At 57.1% G+C, this 17,571-nt stretch overlaps 1 protein-coding gene across 1 annotated transcript; it reads left to right on the top strand.

The window, feature by feature from the left end:
- The first annotated feature begins 244 nt into the window (after window positions 1–244).
- Window positions 245–17,551, top strand: ABCB8 (ATP binding cassette subfamily B member 8). The gene is made up of 16 exons (XM_079786651.1): window positions 245–439; window positions 4,296–4,608; window positions 4,964–5,119; window positions 5,195–5,289; window positions 5,429–5,534; window positions 6,763–6,924; window positions 7,027–7,112; window positions 7,226–7,323; window positions 7,679–7,784; window positions 11,803–11,836; window positions 11,965–12,101; window positions 12,267–12,361; window positions 12,497–12,630; window positions 13,320–13,467; window positions 14,951–15,201; window positions 15,793–17,551. Exons 1-16 carry the CDS (start codon window positions 345–347, stop codon window positions 15,916–15,918), a joined length of 2,142 nt encoding a protein of 713 aa, XP_079642777.1. The 5' UTR covers window positions 245–344; the 3' UTR covers window positions 15,919–17,551.
- Window positions 17,552–17,571: the final 20 nt, after the last annotated feature.

Genomic DNA, 17,571 nt, shown 5'->3' on the forward strand with positions numbered 1-17,571 from the left:
CAGGGAGGTCTTCACCGACGCGTCACTGTGGCCACCCCGGGGTAGGGGACGCACTGAGCACGCTCAAGACTTCCACCCAGGGCCCCGTCAGGCAGCGGGCGAAGGCACGCCCCAACCTGGTAGGCCCGCCCATAGCCTGGGCGGAGCAGGTGGCTTTCTCCAATCACAGTTCCGGAGGGAGAACTGACAACGTTCCCTCCAATCATAGCCTGCAAACGACATTGATGCCAATCATCACCGAGTCGCGAGGGGGTTGTCGGGATGGTGGCCGAAGCCAACATGGAGTCCTCGATAGGATAAGGGTGAAACTGCTGTTGCCGGCTGCTCCTGTTCTCCCCCCCATCATGTTGGTGCACTTATTTCGGGTCGGGATTCGGGGAGGTACTGTCCTAGGCAGGCCTCTAATCCCCCTCCGCTTCCAGACATTCTCGGCCGTCAGGTAAAAAAAAGACCTACTAAGAGCGCGGGGCCATTGACCGGCTGGCCGGGCGGTGGAGCCGCCGGGAGATGGAGTCCCGGGCTCGCCCGAGGCCTGCTGGGAGTTGTAGTCCGACCGGGCCAAGGGTGGAATGTCACTCCCCGGAGAATTGGCCTCAATTATTTATAAGGATGAGCCTGGTGCCAGCAGGAGGCTCCGCGCATCTGTGTCCGCTTTGGGGCCGACTGAGGGGACGCTCTGGGTCCGCGACCACGCCCGATCCGTATTCCCTGCCCACCAGGGGGCGCCGAGCTGCACAGGTGTTGGCCCTTCCGGTGTTCCGGCCCTGTTCTCTTCCCGTAATTGGTTTAGCAATTTGGATAAAAGTTATTCGGCTGCAGGCCCTGGCTTCAACCTCAAGTTGTGAAGTTCAGAATGGACCCCAGAACAACCCTGCTGTAGGCAGCGTCTGGGTCAGACCCAGGTCCTGCCTCAACGACGCAGCTGCCGCAGCCTGGGCTGCGGTAAATAGTGACCTCGAGTCTTGGACTGCTGGTCTTGTTTGGTTTTACACGTGTGTGTTTTTTTTCTATTTTATCTTGGATTGTAAATGTGTAGAATTAAATCATATTTCCTTGTGGGGGAAAAGTGATTCGTGTCCAGAGACACTTAGTATTAGTGGTGCTCCCAAGATTCAAAGTGAGCTGAACAAAAATGGTTCCTAGATGTGGGTACTTTCAGCAAAGACGGGCAGTCTAGTAAGTTGTCCCTGTGTGTTCTTGTATGTTCACTGTGCACACATTGGTCCAAAGAGAGAGAAAGAGAGGGGTGGGAAACGAAGAGGACCCTGAACGGAGACTCCAGTGTAAATGCTTTATGAGAAGGTACTGATTCCTTGTGACCCTGGAGTGAATAATCTGAGGGTCAAGCAGCAGCAGATTGCCAGGGTGGGTGGATGTGGACTTGTGCTTTGGTAAATCCATCCGATTGATACAGGGCAGGAGCTGGGTGGAGCTGGAGCCAGAAGTACTGGTGCTGGGAAGTAATCTGCAAGTTCTTGGCAGTGACCAAGCCATGCTTAGAGCCTTAGCTTGGAGCCCAGTGGGTGTGGCTCAGTGGTTTAGTGTCGACCTATGAACCAGGAGGTCACGATTGGATTCTGGCCAGAGCATATGCCTGGACTGTGGGTTGGATACTCAGTAGGGGGCGTGCAGGAGGCAGCCAATCAATGATTCTCTCTTATCCTTGATATTTCTATCTCCCCCTCCTTTCCTCTCTCTGAAATCAATTTTTAAAAACCAACATATTAAAGAAAAGAAAAGCTGGAAAGTGTCCATAGTAAATTATTAAAAGGTTTGAACAATCAGTAGGAAAAGAATAAGACTATTAGTATAGTTTAAGCCAAAGAGAAACCCAAGGAAATAAATCCAATAATATTCAAGTATTTGTTCGTTCATTTGTGCAGTGTTTTTCAAATGTTAAAGTCATAACACAATAGATCATCAAATGAACTTAATGGGTTGGAACCATTTAAAAGTGAATGTAATAAAAAATAGAATACATATTTAAAAATAGAGAAAGTATCATTTTGTGAAGCATTTCTACTTTGTGTGACATATTTACGTTCAGTACTGGGTTACTTTGTAAAATGAATTTTTTACTGTTGGCCTCAGTAAATCTGAAACTTTGCAAACCCTGCAGTTGTGTTAGGTCAGGTGGTTCTGCATTTCTAATGAGGGCATTCACTCAACAAACATTTTTTGAACACCCATTATGTTCCTGAGCACTGCTAAGTGGTGAGGATGCAATGGGGAATAATACAAGTTTCCTATGATCGCCTAATGGGGAAGTTGGACAATTACACAGGGCAGAAGGAGAGTGAGCTCCTCTATTTACACTTTAGGACAGCCCTGGCTGGTGTGCTCAGTGGTTAGATCATTGGCCTGAGCACCAAAGGGTGAAGGGTTCAATTCCTGGTCAAGGGCATGTACCTGGGTTGCAAGTTTGATCCCTGGGCCCCAGTTCCTGGTCAGGGTGCGTGTGGGAGGCAACCAATCAATGTAGGATTTTTCTCTCTCCCTCCTGCTCTCTAAAAATCAATGGAAAAATATCCTCAGGATATTAACCAAAAAAAAAAAAAAAAACACCTTAGGACAAACATAAATTACACAGTGAAAACAAGACCTAAACACCAGGCAGGTGGGAAGGTGTGAGTGGAGGCATAAGGTGGAGGTGGCAAGAAGCATGGGCCTCCTGAAGGAAGGGAAGGTTGAGGTGAAGTCTGCAGTTAGGAGGGCCTAGGAGTATAAAACACTATCACCGTAAAGGAAAAACTCACCCACTGCCTTCCCCCATCGATAATCTCATTTGGATTTTTGAGCATCCCACTCTATATTCTTGGCTATAACTTCTACTCCAACAGGCCTCTGTAGCCAGTCTTGTCCTCTTCCAGCCACATCCCTCTGCTATGATGTTTGAAATGCAAATCTGACTGTCACACGCCAGCCTAAAAACTGGAACTGGTCCTCACTGCCCTCCAAAGTCCAGCTGTTACAAGGACTGTGATGACTGCTCCCTGGCCACCTTTCCCGACTCCTTCAGGCAGGAGGACAGTCCCTGCTCTGTGCACCAGGAGTGCCGAGTGCCCCTCGGTTCCCCTGCCCCGCTCTCTGCCAGGAGGTGTTTACTTGGTCTCCTGTTCAGCTCCTGCTCTCCCTGCCTCACAGCAGAGCACGGGGCACAGGAGGCACACAACTCTACATTGCTGTTTATAGATACGATACAGAAGCTGCAGGAAAGAGGAGGTGATCCTGGCCTATTCGAGATGACAAGATATGTTATTTGCATTTTTTAAAAAATATATTTTATTGATTTTTCACAGAGAGGAAGGAAGAGGGCTAGAGAGCTAGAAACATCGATGAGAGAGAGACATCGACCAGCTGCCTCCTGCACACCCCCACCGGGGGATGTGCCCGCAACCAATGTACATGCCCTTGACCGGAATCGAACCTGGGACCTTCCAGTCCGCAGACCGACGCTCTATCCACTGAGCCAAACCGGCTTCGGCTGTTATTTGCATTTTTATTCTTTTTCTTCCTTTAGCTGGCAGAGAGGGAGTGTGTCACACTTTCCCTCCCTACATTGTCACATGAGCACTGGAGGCCTGGGAGGAGCCAGGTGATGGGATGCAAAAAGCATTGACCAGTAGTCAGAAGACTTGGGCCCTGGCCCTGCTACACGTGGCCTTGGGCACGTCACAGAGGACAGAGGAGAAGAAGCCTAGATCCTGGAATCATGTGTCTGGGTTGCCCTCTAGTCCCAGTTCTCCTGCTTGGGGACAATTTATTAGCTCTGTCAGCCCCACATGATTTTGCCGTCTATCAAGTGAGAATAACAGCATCTCCCTCCCAGGGATTCAAGATGAAACATAGACCATTAACACTTTGAGGCAGGGCCCTGGCCACAAGGCTGGGTGCTCTCCCCCTCTTCTCTGAGCCGTGTGCACTCACGACTTCTGTGTCCTCCCCCGGAAGGGAGTGCCATCAACTAGCTGCCAGGCAGGGTGTCCTCCAGCTCTGCTGTCCTGGGTCCTGGGCTCTGACAGCATGTGGGTTGCAGCCAGTCCCTGGTCCAGAGGTGCCTCCGGAGGCTGAGAGGGCTGGGCTGTCTGAGTGACTGCACGTGCCCCTGTCTCATTCCTCAGCTACTTTGCATGTGTATGTTTGTTTCAGAAACAGGTTGCTTAAGAAATGCAGCGCAGGGCCTGGCGGAAGGGACGTGCTGCCCTCCAGAGGGCTCACCCCAGGGCTCGGCTGGTTCATGATCAGCTGGAGGACAGTCGGGGCCTGGAGCCATCAATGCAGTTCTCTCCCTACAGGCACTCTGATGGCCGCCACAGCTCCTATCTCCTCAGGGCTGTGGCCCAGCTGCGGTCCCAGCTCCGAGCTCGCCTCCCTCAAGTGCCACCAGGTCCGGGCCGAAGCCCCTCCTCCTGGTGCTGGGTTGGGGGAGTCCTCCTGGGCCCTGTGGTGCTGAGTAAGTGCCCCCGCCTCTGCCTTGTGGCACTGTGTGAGGCAGAAGAGGCCCCTCCTGCCTACTCCAGACCCTATGACGTGGAGACCCGCTTTAACTGGAAGCTCTTCTGGCAGTTTCTGCGCCCCCACCTGCTGGTCCTGGGGGCGGCCATCATGGTGAGCTATTCCCCTACACCCCTAAAACCAGGGATAGGGAACAACTCAGTCAAGGGTTTGCAGAAGCCCCAGCCAGAGCTGCGTGGGGACAGCTTGCCTGCCTCGTGGAGTCTTTGGAGACCTTGGGAAGCAGCCTGGGCTGGCTTGAGGAGGGAGGCCAAGGGATACCAGGAGAACCTGGGCAGGGGGGCTGGGTGTACAGAGTACAGGGGTCCGCAGGGCCTGGCAGCCTAAGCTTAGACTCTCAAAGAGGCACGAGAGCAGCCAAAGCATGGACAGCAGCAGGAGAGGGAGGGCTAAGGTCAGAGCTGGGGGTGAAGAGTCTGGCCCCCTCTCAATGTCTGTGCTCCCCCAGCTGGCACTAGGTGCGGCCCTGGTGAACGTACAGATCCCCCTACTCCTGGGCCAGCTGGTGGAGATTGTGGCCAAGTACACAAGGGACCACATGGGCAACTTCCTGAAAGAGTCCCGGAATCTCAGCACCTACCTGCTCATCCTCTACGGCCTCCAGGTATGGCAGGAGAGGAGGGCCCGGGCAGACAGAGAAGCGCCTGGACGCCCCTGAGTGCCCCTGCCTCTCTCCCAGGGATTGCTGACCTTTGGGTACCTGGTGCTCCTGTCCCGCATCGGAGAGCGCATGGCTTTGGACATGCGGAGGGCCCTCTTCAGCAACCTGCTCCGGTACGGCCAGCTGCAGGGTGCGACTGCGGGTGGGAGTGACCCATGGGCCCCACAGGGGTCCCGGTGAATGTCTGGAGGTGGGGCCTTATCCTGAAGTAACGTCTCTCTCCCCCACTGTTGCCCCGGGTCCCACTGCCAGACAAGATATTGCCTTCTTTGATGCTAAAAAGACAGGGCAGCTGGTGAGCCGATTGACCACTGACGTGCAGGAGTTCAAATCGTCCTTCAAACTTGTCATCTCCCAGGTCAGTGCCACACTGGGCCAGCCCCGCCCAGTCCTTTGGGCCCCACGCCTGGTGAGGGTGTGGGTGAAGGACTGGGGAAGTTCAGGGAAGAAGGTGCCAGGGCAGTATCCAAGGTCAGGATAAGCTGTTTCTCTCCTGTTCTGAAATCCTACCTCCCCCGGAAACCTTCCCAAGGACTCAGACAAGAGCCTTTCCTGGCACAGCTTGCCAAAAGCAGAATCACCCCGGCCCCCAGGAGGCCTGGCACATTGGCAGCGTTGAGGAGAATGAGCGATGGCTTTTACTATATTACTGATGTCCTCTCCGCGTCCATCCTGTTGGCACTGTGGCTGCTGGATCACAGCAGACACCAGCCCACAGTGTCAGTTTCTAGAGCAGAACGAGAGGCACACTGGGATCTGTCGGGAAGGAAGCCATGTCCACAGACACTCTCATCCAGCCCCTTCATGCCTACTTGTCAAGCAAGGGTTATGGCTCTAGCCAGTTTGGCTCAGTGGATAGAACATCAGCATGCGGACTGAAGGGTCCAGAGTTCGATTCTGGTCAAGGGCATATGCCCGGATTTCAGGCTTGATCCCCAGTAGGGAGCTTGCAGGAGGCAGCTGATCAACGATTCTCTCTCATTATTAATGTTTCTATCTCTCTCCCTTCCTCTCTGAAGTCAATAAAAATATATTTTAATAATAATAATCCTATGTAATAAAAGGGTAATATGCAAATTGACCGGACAGTGGAATGGCTGGTTGCTATGACACGACAGGGACTCAACGCAGGAGCTGCTCCCTGGTGGTTAGTGCACTCCCACAGGGGGAGCACAGCTCAGCCAGAAGCCGGAGCCTGGCTCACAGCTGGTGAGCGCAGCCGGGGCTCCGCAGCAGCTAAGGATGTCCGACTGCCATGGGGGGCGGGCCTAAGCTGTCAGACATCTCCCTAAGGGCTCCTGGACTGCAAGAGGGCACAGGCCAGGCTGCGGGACCCCCTCCCCCCCCCCTTCCAGTGCACGAATTTTGTGCACTGGGCCTCTAGTAATAAAATGTCAAAAACCATTTACTAAAAAAAAAGAAAGGGTTATGTTCTGTGGCCAGTAGGCCACCAGAGGCCTTCTAGGAGTGAGACCTGTAGCCTTGGCCTTGTAGATGTAGAGCTGTAGCCAGCTGACCCTTCATAACATCCCCCATGTTGTGGTGCTGGTGCCAAACTGCCTTCCTTCCTCCTTCCCTCTACCCAGGGACTTCGAAGCTGCACCCAGGTGGTTGGCTGCCTGGTGTCCCTGTCCATGCTGTCCACACGCCTCACGCTACTGCTGATGGTGGCCATGCCCTCCCTGATGGGAGTTGGCACCTTGATGGGCTCAGCTCTCCGAAAATTATCTCGCCAGTGTCAGGAGCAGGTACCAGAATTCCCACCCATCCTCTTTAGCCTACCCTTGCTCTCTGCTCTGTCACTCCTCCTCATCACCAACCTGACTTCCTATCTCCTGGAATCTTTGCAGGTAGCCAGGGCAACGGGTGTAGCGGATGAGGCCCTGGGTAATGTTCGGACTGTGAGAGCCTTCGCCATGGAGCAGCGGGAAGAGGAGTGAGTCCCAGGCAGGGGTGGAGCCCAAAGCAGGGGGGCTCCCCATATGCACTCCCATACCCTGCGCCCGGGCTGGCTGCTTCCTGAGGGCTGGGCTTGGCCTCTGTCCCCAGACGCTACGGAGCAGAGCTGGAGGCGTCCCGCTGTAAGGCAGAGACACTGGGCAGAGGCATCGCCCTGTTCCAGGGGCTCTCCAACATCGCCTTCAACTGTGAGTAAGCAGAGGCCTCGGCTGGGGGGCAGGGCTGGGAGGAGCAAACAGGTCCCCGCAGGGCAGCCCTCACCTGCTTGATGCCCTTCAGTGCCAGGAGCCCAAGCTCGTCACGCAGGCAGGGTGGGCAGGTGGGCTGATGTCACGGCCGAGCTATGTGTGGCATGGCTAGGAGGAAGCGAGGACGTGGCCCCTCCTCCGGCTACTTGTTTCCAAAGACGGGCCATTCAGGTGACTCACCGAAATGCTAGTCAGTGGAGGCACGGCAGGGACTGGAACGGGCTACCGCCTGGCCAGGCTCTGCCCTGTGCTTCCAGCTGCTTCCTTCCTAACCACCTGTCCGTTCCCCACGCAGGCATGGTCTTGGGCACCCTATTTATTGGGGGTTCCCTCGTGGCTGGACAGCAGCTGACCGGGGGAGACCTCATGTCCTTCCTGGTGGCCTCCCAGACAGTGCAGAGGTGAGTGTGAGGCGGGTCCCCTTCCTCAGCAGCCCTGTGGGCTGGAGGGACGGCGTGCCGGCCTGCTGCTCCCTCGGCTCCAGCAGCCCTCCAGCTGCTTCATTGACGCCGCTCAGAAATGCAGTTGTCCTGTCAGCCTTCCAAACAACTCAGGAGCTTTAAAACGCTTTTTGTGTTTCCTTTTGTTAATCCTCACCCCAGAATATGTTTTCAATTGATTTTTAGAGAGAGTGGAAGGGAAAGATGGGGGTGGGGTGGAGAGAAACATCAATGTGAGAGAGACATCAATTGGTTGCCTCTCACACACACCAACGTGGCTGGTGATTGAGCCTGCAACCCAGGTACATGCCCTTGATCGGAATCAAACCCTTAACCTTCAGTGCTGAGGCCAATGGTCTAACCACTGAACCAAATTGGCAAGGGCACATTTTTAAAATTATAGTAAAATACACATGACATGGAATTTACCATCTTAACATATATATATAATTTATTTCAGAGAGAAAGGGAGGAGAGATAGAAACATCAATGATGAGAAAGAATCATTGATCGGCTGCCTCCTGCGTGCCCCCCACTGAGGATCCATCCCACAACCTGGGCATTTGCCCTGACTGAGAATTGAATCATGACCTCCTGGTTCATAGGTCGATGCTCAACCACTGAGCCACACTAGCCGGGCTACCATTTTAACCATTTTAAGTTATAGCTTAGTAATATACTCACACTGTTGTGTAACCATCACCACCATCGTCTTCAGAACTTTTCATCTTGCAAAACTGAAACTCTGACCCCATTAAACACTAACCCCCATGCTCCCCTCTCCCAGCCCCTGGCACCCACCATCCTACTCTCTGTCTCTGAGTCTGACTGCTCTGGGTGCCTCCTGTAAGTGGGATCACACAGAATTTGTCCTTTGTGATTGGCTTATTTCACTCAGCAGAACATCTTCCAGGTTCATCCACGATGTAGCCTGTGTCAGAATTTCTTTCCTTTGGGGCAGCATAAGATTTTGGATGACCACCTTCCGTAAGAGCTGGCCTGCCCTCCTCGGCCTGACTTGCTCCCCGACCCTGCACCCTGGCGGCTCCTTGTGCTGATTGCTCTGAAACCTGCCTGCTCCTTTGGGCCCCACCTGCCCATGGGCAGCCCGGAGCTAGGCTTACTGCCACAAGATGGCCTCAGGCCCCCTTCCCTGCATCTTCCTTCCCGGGAAACAGCAGTGCCTTCTGCCGCTTCTCCACACACATCCCATGTGCACAAAAGTGTATAAAACTTACACCTATGTTCCAACAAATAGTAGAAGATTGAATATTACATAGTAAGTCATGAAGAGCGAAGACCTGTGTTACCACCAACCGTGTTAAGGAAATAGAGCCTCACCCCAGGTGCCTCCCTCCCCGGTGCCCCCGTGCCCTTTACCGGCTGCTCCCCATTCTGATGGCAATTGGCACCTGGCTGTGCTCCATGTCTCCCACCTGTTCCTCACAGAATCCCTCACCGTCCGCCTTATTGTCCCGGGCAGAATGGAGCTAACCCTGGACAGGCAGGTGGAAAGGACCCGTCGTCGGCCCCATTTCTGCCCAGTGCTTTCTTTTTTCTTTTCTTTTTTTTTTTAAATATATTTTATTGATTTTTTACAGAGAGGGATAGAGTTAGATAGAAACATCGATGAGAGAGAGACATCGACCAGCTGCCTCTTGCACACCCCCTACTGGGGATGTGCCCACAACCAAGGTACATGCCCTTGACCGGAATCAAACCTGGGACCTTTCAGTCCGCAGGCCGACGCTCTATCCACCGAGCCAAACCAGTTTCGGCTGCCCGGTGCTTTCTGATGTAGCCCCGTTCAGCCCCTCTAGTCCTGGGTGGCCCCATCCTTCCTCCAGCCTGGGAACTGTTCCCTGGTGGCCATGGGACTAAGAGGCTCTAACTGTCATAGTGCAGGGACTTGGGGCCTCTCCCTGCTGGCCCTCCCCGGGCCCACCTTTGGCCTCTCATTTGAGTCCTGAGGACCCTTATGAACCCTCCGACTCTCCATGCCTTCACCAGGCGGCCTTCCACGGAGCAGTGGCAGGAAAGTCATGTAAGGAGGGAAGCTGCACCCTCCGGGCCTGGCCGCCTCCTTCAGACTGGCCTTCCCTTGGCCCCACCCACCTCCCGTCTGGCCTGAGTACAGACCCTCTTCTTCCTCCCCCTGCTCCCCTAGCCAGTTAACAGCGCTCATGACAGACACAGGGGCCTTGGGAGCGCCTCCTGGGAGCGTTTACACTGCGGCTCACAGGCTGCTAGGCCGGCCGCTCCCACAGCCCCGGGCCTTGGGCCCATCCTTTTAGGGCCCATCACTCATGGGAATTTTCACCACCCACCTTGGAGGAATTGGGTTTCATTTTATTAAAGAAGCTGGTATGGCCCTGGCTGGTTTGGCTCAGTGGATAGAGCGTCAGCCTGCGGACTGAAGGGTCCCGGGTTCGATTCGGGTCGGGGGCATGTGCCTTGGTTGCGGGCACACCCCCAGTAGGGGGTGTGCAGGAGGCAGCTGATCGATGTTTCTAACTATCCCTCTCCCTTCCTCTCTGTAAAAAATCAATAAAATATATATTTTTTTAAAAAGAAGAAGAAGCTGGTATGTTTTCTCCTGGGTCCAGCAGGAGAGAGGGGAGGGGTGGGGAGGAGAGGAAGGCAGTGCTGCCCTGCCTTCAAGCTGCCCCAACCTTTGGACCCCATCCAGGTATTCTTTTTGGTGGCGTTGGGGCCCCCAGAGCGATGGGGAGGCGCCTAGACTGCAGTCAGAGCCACGCCAACTGGTCCACATCTGGGTCTGGGCTCACCTGGCTCCCCCCGCCCCTGGCCAGGTCTCTGGGGAGAACCGAGGCCTGGCTTCTGGGCCATCTCGGAGAGCAAGGTCATGCTCACCAGCGAGTCATGTGCATCTGGTTTTCGGTTGCTGCTGGCACCTCTGCCAGGCACTAATGGCTTCCAGATCTCTCCCTTCTCATCCCCAGATAACGCTGCCCTGGCTCTTCCTTACTCCGTGCATCCTGCTCCCTTTGGCAAGTGCTGGTGCTCTGAGCCCGCCAGAGCCGCTTCCCCGCAGGCTTGTTCCCTCCCCCACGCCGGGCGGAAGAAGTGAGATTGCTGAGGAGTCAGCCTTTCCTCAGGAAGGCCCTGTGCACGCACCCACACGTTGTCACGGGCCGCCCAGGCAGTGCGGCCTGGTGACAGAACAGTGACTCACCTCCTCCCAGCAGCCAGCAGCCCTGCATGACGGAGGAGGTGGCCGCTGTCTAGACAGATACACACCCGCACCATCCCTGACAGAGTGTCTCCAGGGGTGTCCCGGAGTTTGCCCTGTGGTGCACTCTCACCTGTTTGTTAATCCTCACCGGAGGATATTTTTTTCATTAATTTAAAGAGAGAGGAAGGGAAGGAGGGGGAGAGAGAGAAATCAACGTGAGAGAGACACATCTATTGGTTGCCTCCTGCACATGCCCGACCTGGGCTGGGAATCCAGTCTGCAACCCAGGGACATGCCATTGACTGGGAATTGAATCCTCGGCCCTTGGGTGCATAGGCCAACACTCTACCACTGAGCCACCCTGGCCACGGCTTCTGTTTTCTTTCTAAAAGGACTGACATCCATTCCCCCCCCCCCTTAATTAGCCTTTGCTTCCCCCGTGGGTCAACATCTAGATCTGACCTGCCTTGTGGGCCTCACAGCCCTGACTGGTGCTGCTGGTGCAGCCATGTAGGGTGCAGCCCCACTGAGCCCTGGAGTCCTGGTCCTAAGGTAGTGACGCTCATGAGCCTCCTGCCACCAAAGCAAGGGTGTGGCTCCGAAGGGAGAAGCCACGTGGCCTGTGGCCTGCCTGGGCCCAGGGCTCCTAGGGTTGCCGGTTCCAGGACCATCCTCTGCGTTTGGCTCCAGCCCACGTTTCCTCGCCGCAGCCCACATGTTCCCCAGCTGAGACCCAGGCTCCCTCTGGTGCCAGCCTTCTCAGCCCTTCTCTGCTCCTCACAGGTCCATGGCCAACCTCTCTGTCCTGTTCGGTCAGGTGAGTGGCAGAGTCGGGTGTGGGTCCGGTGGCCGCCAGGGTCACTGTGCTCTGCAGGAACTGGGTGTGGGCCGAGGGGATGCCACACCTGCGTGGGAGCCCTCCCTGCACACCGAATCCCCTCCTAGGTGGTGCGGGGGCTCAGCGCGGGCGCCCGGGTGTTTGAGTACATGACTCTGAGCCCGTGCATCCCGCTGTCCGGAGGCTGCTGTGTCCCCAGAGAGCAGCTGCGTGGGTCCATCGCGTTTCACAACGTCAGCTTCAGGTACGTGTCAGTGGGTGGGTGCAGGGTCATTCCCTCCAGGCAGGGGACCTGCAGGCCAGTGTCCCCTCTAAATCAGCCCCCCTGGGTACAAGGAGACTTCAGGAGGGACTGGGGCAACCAGGGACCAGGAACCTGATCTGACTGAGGGTGTCTTGCTCCTCCCAGTTACCCCTGCCGCCCCGGCTTCCCGGTGCTCAAAGACTTCACCCTCACGCTGCCCCCTGGCAGGATCGTGGCCCTTGTGGGCCAGTCCGGTGGAGGTAAGAGGAACCCACAGCCTCTCACCCTGTGACTTCCCTCCTGTGGTGGCCACTCAGAGCAGAACCCCTCCACCGCCACCCCTGAAACCCATGCCCCCTCCCTGACTGCCTGTCTCCCTAACCCCTACTCCGCAGGAAAGACCACCGTGGCTTCCCTGCTTGAGCGCTTCTACGACCCCACAGCAGGCAGGGTCACCCTGGACGGGCGGGACCTGCGGACCCTCGACCCCTCTTGGCTCCGGAGCCAGGTCATCGGCTTCATCAGCCAGGTGTGGAGAGAAGAGGCTTTCCTCACGGCCCAGGCATTCAGACGCCTCCCTCCTCCTCCAGGCCCTGCCTCTCAGTTCTATGGCACCTGGGCCTTTTCTCCTTCCCAGCCCCGCATCCCTGCTCTGGGGTGGGGGGAGGCTCTCGCCATCTTCGCTTGTTCCCCGGCATTCCTTGGGGTCTGAGGCTTCCACGGCCTGGACCACCGCCCTCTGCCCTGGTCTCTAAGGGCTGCTCCTCAGTCAAAGCCAGGAAAGGGCTGGGCTGGCTGTGTCAGGTCCCTGGCTGTAACAAGCCCCGGCGTCCACAGATCTAGAAGCGCCGTGCCATGTTGCTGGTGCTGCTGGCGGCCACTCCCTCACTCAGCAAGGCCCGACACTGCCTCTGCTTGCGGTGGTGCCGCCCAGAGAGGGTCCGCTTGCCCGCTGGGCGAACCCCCGAGGCTGCCTCCACGGCAGAAGAAAGCCGCAGCGCACACCCCTCTGCCCATCCCTGCCGAGGGAAGGGGCTCTGCGGGGAGCCCAGCCCCCCAGCTTTGATGGGCCTCTCTGTTCTCACTTGAACTGTAACTGAACTGGCCCTGCCTGCCCTCCAAGGGGTCCTGGTTTGTCCAAAATAGCCTCTCCTGACACCCCCCTCGGGGCTGGGGCAAAGTCAGAGGGTTTCCTGTGGACTCCCCATCCCACCCCAGGAGCCAGTCCTGTTCGGAACAACCATCATGGAGAACATCCGCTTTGGGAAGCTGGGTGCCTCCGATGAAGAGGTCTACGCAGCAGCCCGGGAAGCCAACGCACACGAGTTCATCACCAGCTTCCCCGAGGGCTACAACACCGTCGTCGGTGAGTGCCAGTGTCTGATGGGTCTGCAGGGCCCATGGTGCGAGGCTGGGGCCGAGGGGACAGGGGAATCCAGGCACAAGCAGGCTGCACAGGCAGACACGACAGGGAGGGAGGCACCGTCCGGGCCGCATGGTGATGTCCTGGTCCACAACGGACCACGTGCAGGACGGTGGTACCCCACAGCCTAGGTGTGTGGTGGGCTGCACAGCAATAAAAATCGCCAGTGACTCATTTCTCAGAATGTGTTTTTTTTTAATCCTCACTTGAGGATATTTTTCCATTGATTTTTAGGGAGAGTGGAAGAGAGAGAAATATCGATTTGAGAAACACATTGATTGGTTGCCTCCTGCATGAGCCCCAACCAGACCCCGGGCCAGGGAGGACCTTGCAACCAAGGTACGTGCCCTTAACCAGAATTGAACCCGGGACCATTCGCCCCGCAGGTCGACACTCTATCCACTGAGCCAAACTGGCTAGGGCTCTCAGACTGTATTAATCGTTCAGTGATGTGTAACTGTACAGGACCCGCCAGGGACACAGTGATGGGGTGTTGGGGCCCCTGCGTTCTGAGACCCGAGCAGTGGGTGTGATCTCATAGGTAGTCGTTCCATCGTCTGGCTCCCGCGCCATTCCTGTCCTCTCTGACTTACCCAGGAGAGGCCTCTGGTGGGTCTGGAAGATCCACTAGACGCACTGTAGAGCGTCCCCGTGGCAGCTTGCAGCATCGCTCATCTTGGAGGTCTTCTCTCCTGCGTCTGGGGCGTGTTACCCCATCTCTGGGCTCTGTGGCTAATGCCCCCGCATGTCTCTGGGCACAGGCATACCAGGTTCTCAGCTCTCTTCTTGAACTTTGGCCTCAGTCTAGCTGAACTTCCACCTCCAAGGGGTGCCCCCGTCTGTAGCCATCCTCCACGTCCTGTGTTACTGACCAGCTGGTTTACTCGCTGCTCAGATTCACAGCCTCTTGGGTGGCACTGTCGTACCTCTCACCCAGCACGCTCCAGGCTGCTCTGGGCTTCAGCCTGCCCCTCACTGCTCTGTGACTGCGTCACCTGGAGGCTCTGTGGCTCCAAGGCTGCCACCCCTGCGGTCTCCCCAAATGTGGTCTCCCCAGAATGCCTGGTGGTGGGCTCTGAATCCCGCTGTGCTGTCACACCCCCGGAGCCTCTATCAGGTCTTGGATGTCCCCACGGCAGCGGAGATCCGGAGGCCAGGGAAGGCGGCTAGAACCTCAGGCCCCATCCTGGCTCTGACACCCCGAGCCCTACCGTGTGCACAACTCATATCACCTTGCACGAGTGCGTGCATTTGCACAGGGATGTGGGAGCCGATGCAGAGGCAGGGCGAACACACACAGGCCCAGGGGGGGACCCCAAGGGGCCAGATGGGAAGTTCCCAACAGACCCAGGGCCCCTTTGCAGGACCTCCCCCAAGCGCAGAGCTGAGGACTGCTTCAGCCCTGCCCTGGCCCCTTCCTCCCCAGGTGAACGGGGCACAACCCTGTCTGGTGGCCAGAAGCAGCGCCTGGCCATCGCCCGCGCCCTCATCAAGCAGCCAGCGGTGCTGATCCTGGACGAGGCGACTAGCGCTCTGGATGCAGAGTCCGAGCGGGTCGTGCAGGAGGCCCTGGACCGAGCCAGCACTGGCCGCACTGTGCTGGTCATCGCCCACCGGCTCAGCACCGTGCGGGGGGCCCACCACATCGTCGTCATGGCCCAGGGCTGCGTCTGTGAGGTTAGTGGGTGCCGCGGGGGGAGGGGGGAGGGGGGAGCTTGAGCCATAGACACACTGGAGCAGTGCTCAGCCGAGCTCTGAGGGCGTGGCCCAGTCCTGGGGGCTTGGGGCTGTCTTCTGCAAGCAGCACACCATGTGGATTCAGAAATTGCTGCCCTTCGATAAGCCCTGGCCTCTCAGGCCCCCAGAGTCTTCCTCTGTCCCCTGGGGGCAGGAGAGCTCCCCGGGTCACCGGGAAGTGTAGTGTGCCTGGGGCTGAGGTACCGGGGACCAGCCGGGAGCTGCACCCAGAGGCAGGGTCTGCAGCAGGCTTGGCGGCTGCATGGGGCCTGTTCAAGCCAAAGCTGAAGGTTTGCAGGGCACTGGGCCCTGAGCTGGGGGTCTTTGGGCTATGTGAGGGGCCTGGAGGACAGCAGGGAGGTGGGGCTCACAAATACAGATGTGCCAGTGGCATCTGTAACCACTTGTGCTTTGGTTTCATAGTGTCCCGAGAAGGGACACTGGCTTAGGTGACAGTGAGCCCGATTGCCTTTGTAGGGCCCTGAGCTCTGAGCTGTGTTGGGTGACCATCTGCCCCTCCTTCCTCTCCAGGAGGGGACCCATGAAGAGCTCCTGAAGAAAGGTGGACTCTATGCCGAGCTCATCAGGAGACAGGCCCTGGGTACCCCACCTCCTGAGGCACCCAGAGACCCCAGGAGCTACCATCCAAAGTCCTGAGAGCAGCCCTCTGCAGTCTGGTCACTGCCAAGCATTAGTGCCCATGGCTGAGGACTGAGCTCCCCAGAGGGCCGGCTGGCTGTGGGCTGCCTCCTGCCCACAGTAAACCCAGGACAAGCCCTGGGCTGGAAGGAAGTTGAACTGCTCCCTTCCCCTCCCCCACCTACCTCCTGGCTGCCTCCCTCCTGCCAGAGCCACTGAGTCATTGGGCTGCACAGGGAGAGGCAGAGTCCCGGGCCCATGCTCTGTTCTCTCCCTCCACCTCTCGGGAACCCTGCCAGCCTCCCTCCTACCCGACAGCCTAAATTTGTCGAGGGCCCCAGCTCTAAGGAGACTACCTTCAGGGTCGGGGTGGGTAAGAGAATTCACCCTGGGATTCTCCCCCACACCCGTGCCAGACCTCAATTTCCTAGGCTGATCCCAACACCCCTTTGTCCCCACGGCCTCTCTGGACCCTTAAAGAAGGAACCCCCCCACCTGGGTCAACTCCTCAAACACACAATCCCCACCCTCAGGACAGTTTCTCTTCCTTCACACAGTCCTTGTTTCTAGATTTCACGCTCCCTCATCCAAACAGGACAGATGCCTGACAGGCCCTCAGGGAGGGAGGGAGGGGGTGGGCACTGTGGTCCAGCCTGGCTGTCTCACCACTGCCCCCCCCCTCTCCCCCGAGTCTGTAACACGGTGAGATTGTAGACAGCCCCCTCTACATGAGGACACCAGCCTGAAGGGGACAGAGCAGGAGCCGATACACCCACAACTACAGGAGCACAGAGTGCCAGCACCAGACCACAAGGGAGGGGTTAATGCTAAGCCCCTTGGGCAGACAAAATAGAAAACCAGTTGGAGGAGGTCAGACCAGGGGAAGCCAGCGGCCCCAAAGCTTGAGCGAGGACCTGAGAGTAGCCACCGTTTCCCACCAGCCCTCATGGACGCCCCTCCTGCCTTGGTTCTGCCCACGTCACCGGTCAGCGGGCAACCTTCCCCTTTCACAGCCACGTCTGGCTGAGGTACCCTGAGCCCTGCTCCCTGGGGTGGGGAGAGGGATTGCCTGTGCCAGACCTTGGAGGCTGACCAAGCATGGTAGGTTCATCCTGTGCACAGGGGGTGAGGCCAGGGGTGGGGGCAGCAGCAGTTGCAGAGCTGAGGTGTGAGTCCAGGAGCTGGGTGAGGAACTCCATAGCCTCTTCAGTATGGGGGTTAGGACCAGAAACCCCCGATACCATGGCCACAGTGCCCTGCCTTCTGCCCACTCCCTGGCCGGTGGAGGCCATCACACCCCAGGGCACCCCGCCCAGGAAGCAGAGCCCAGGGCGGACTTCTGTTCGCTTTGCCAGCTAAGCACCTGCTGCCCCCGAGAGCAGGGGGCCTCTCCGAATCCTGCTCCCGCCCCGCTCAGCTAGGAGAGTGGTGAGGTCCATGGTGGGCCTTGGGCTGGAAGGCCATGAGGTTGGCGCCGAGGAGCCTGAACCTGGACCTTGGCTCCTTTGGCTATTGAACACGGATCCTGAGCCTGGCGGTGCTTCCTCTGGACAGCTTGTTTTAAGCGTTTCAGTGGTAAAGTACTTAAAACTCAGAACGCTGCAGCCTCCGAAGGTGGTCAGACCTGGGCAATAAACCGTATCACCCCCTTCTTCTGTGTCTTCTGTCCAA

This window comes from Cnephaeus nilssonii, assembly GCF_951640355.1.
Source record: "Cnephaeus nilssonii genome assembly, chromosome: 12".
NCBI lineage: Eukaryota > Metazoa > Chordata > Mammalia > Chiroptera > Vespertilionidae > Cnephaeus > Cnephaeus nilssonii.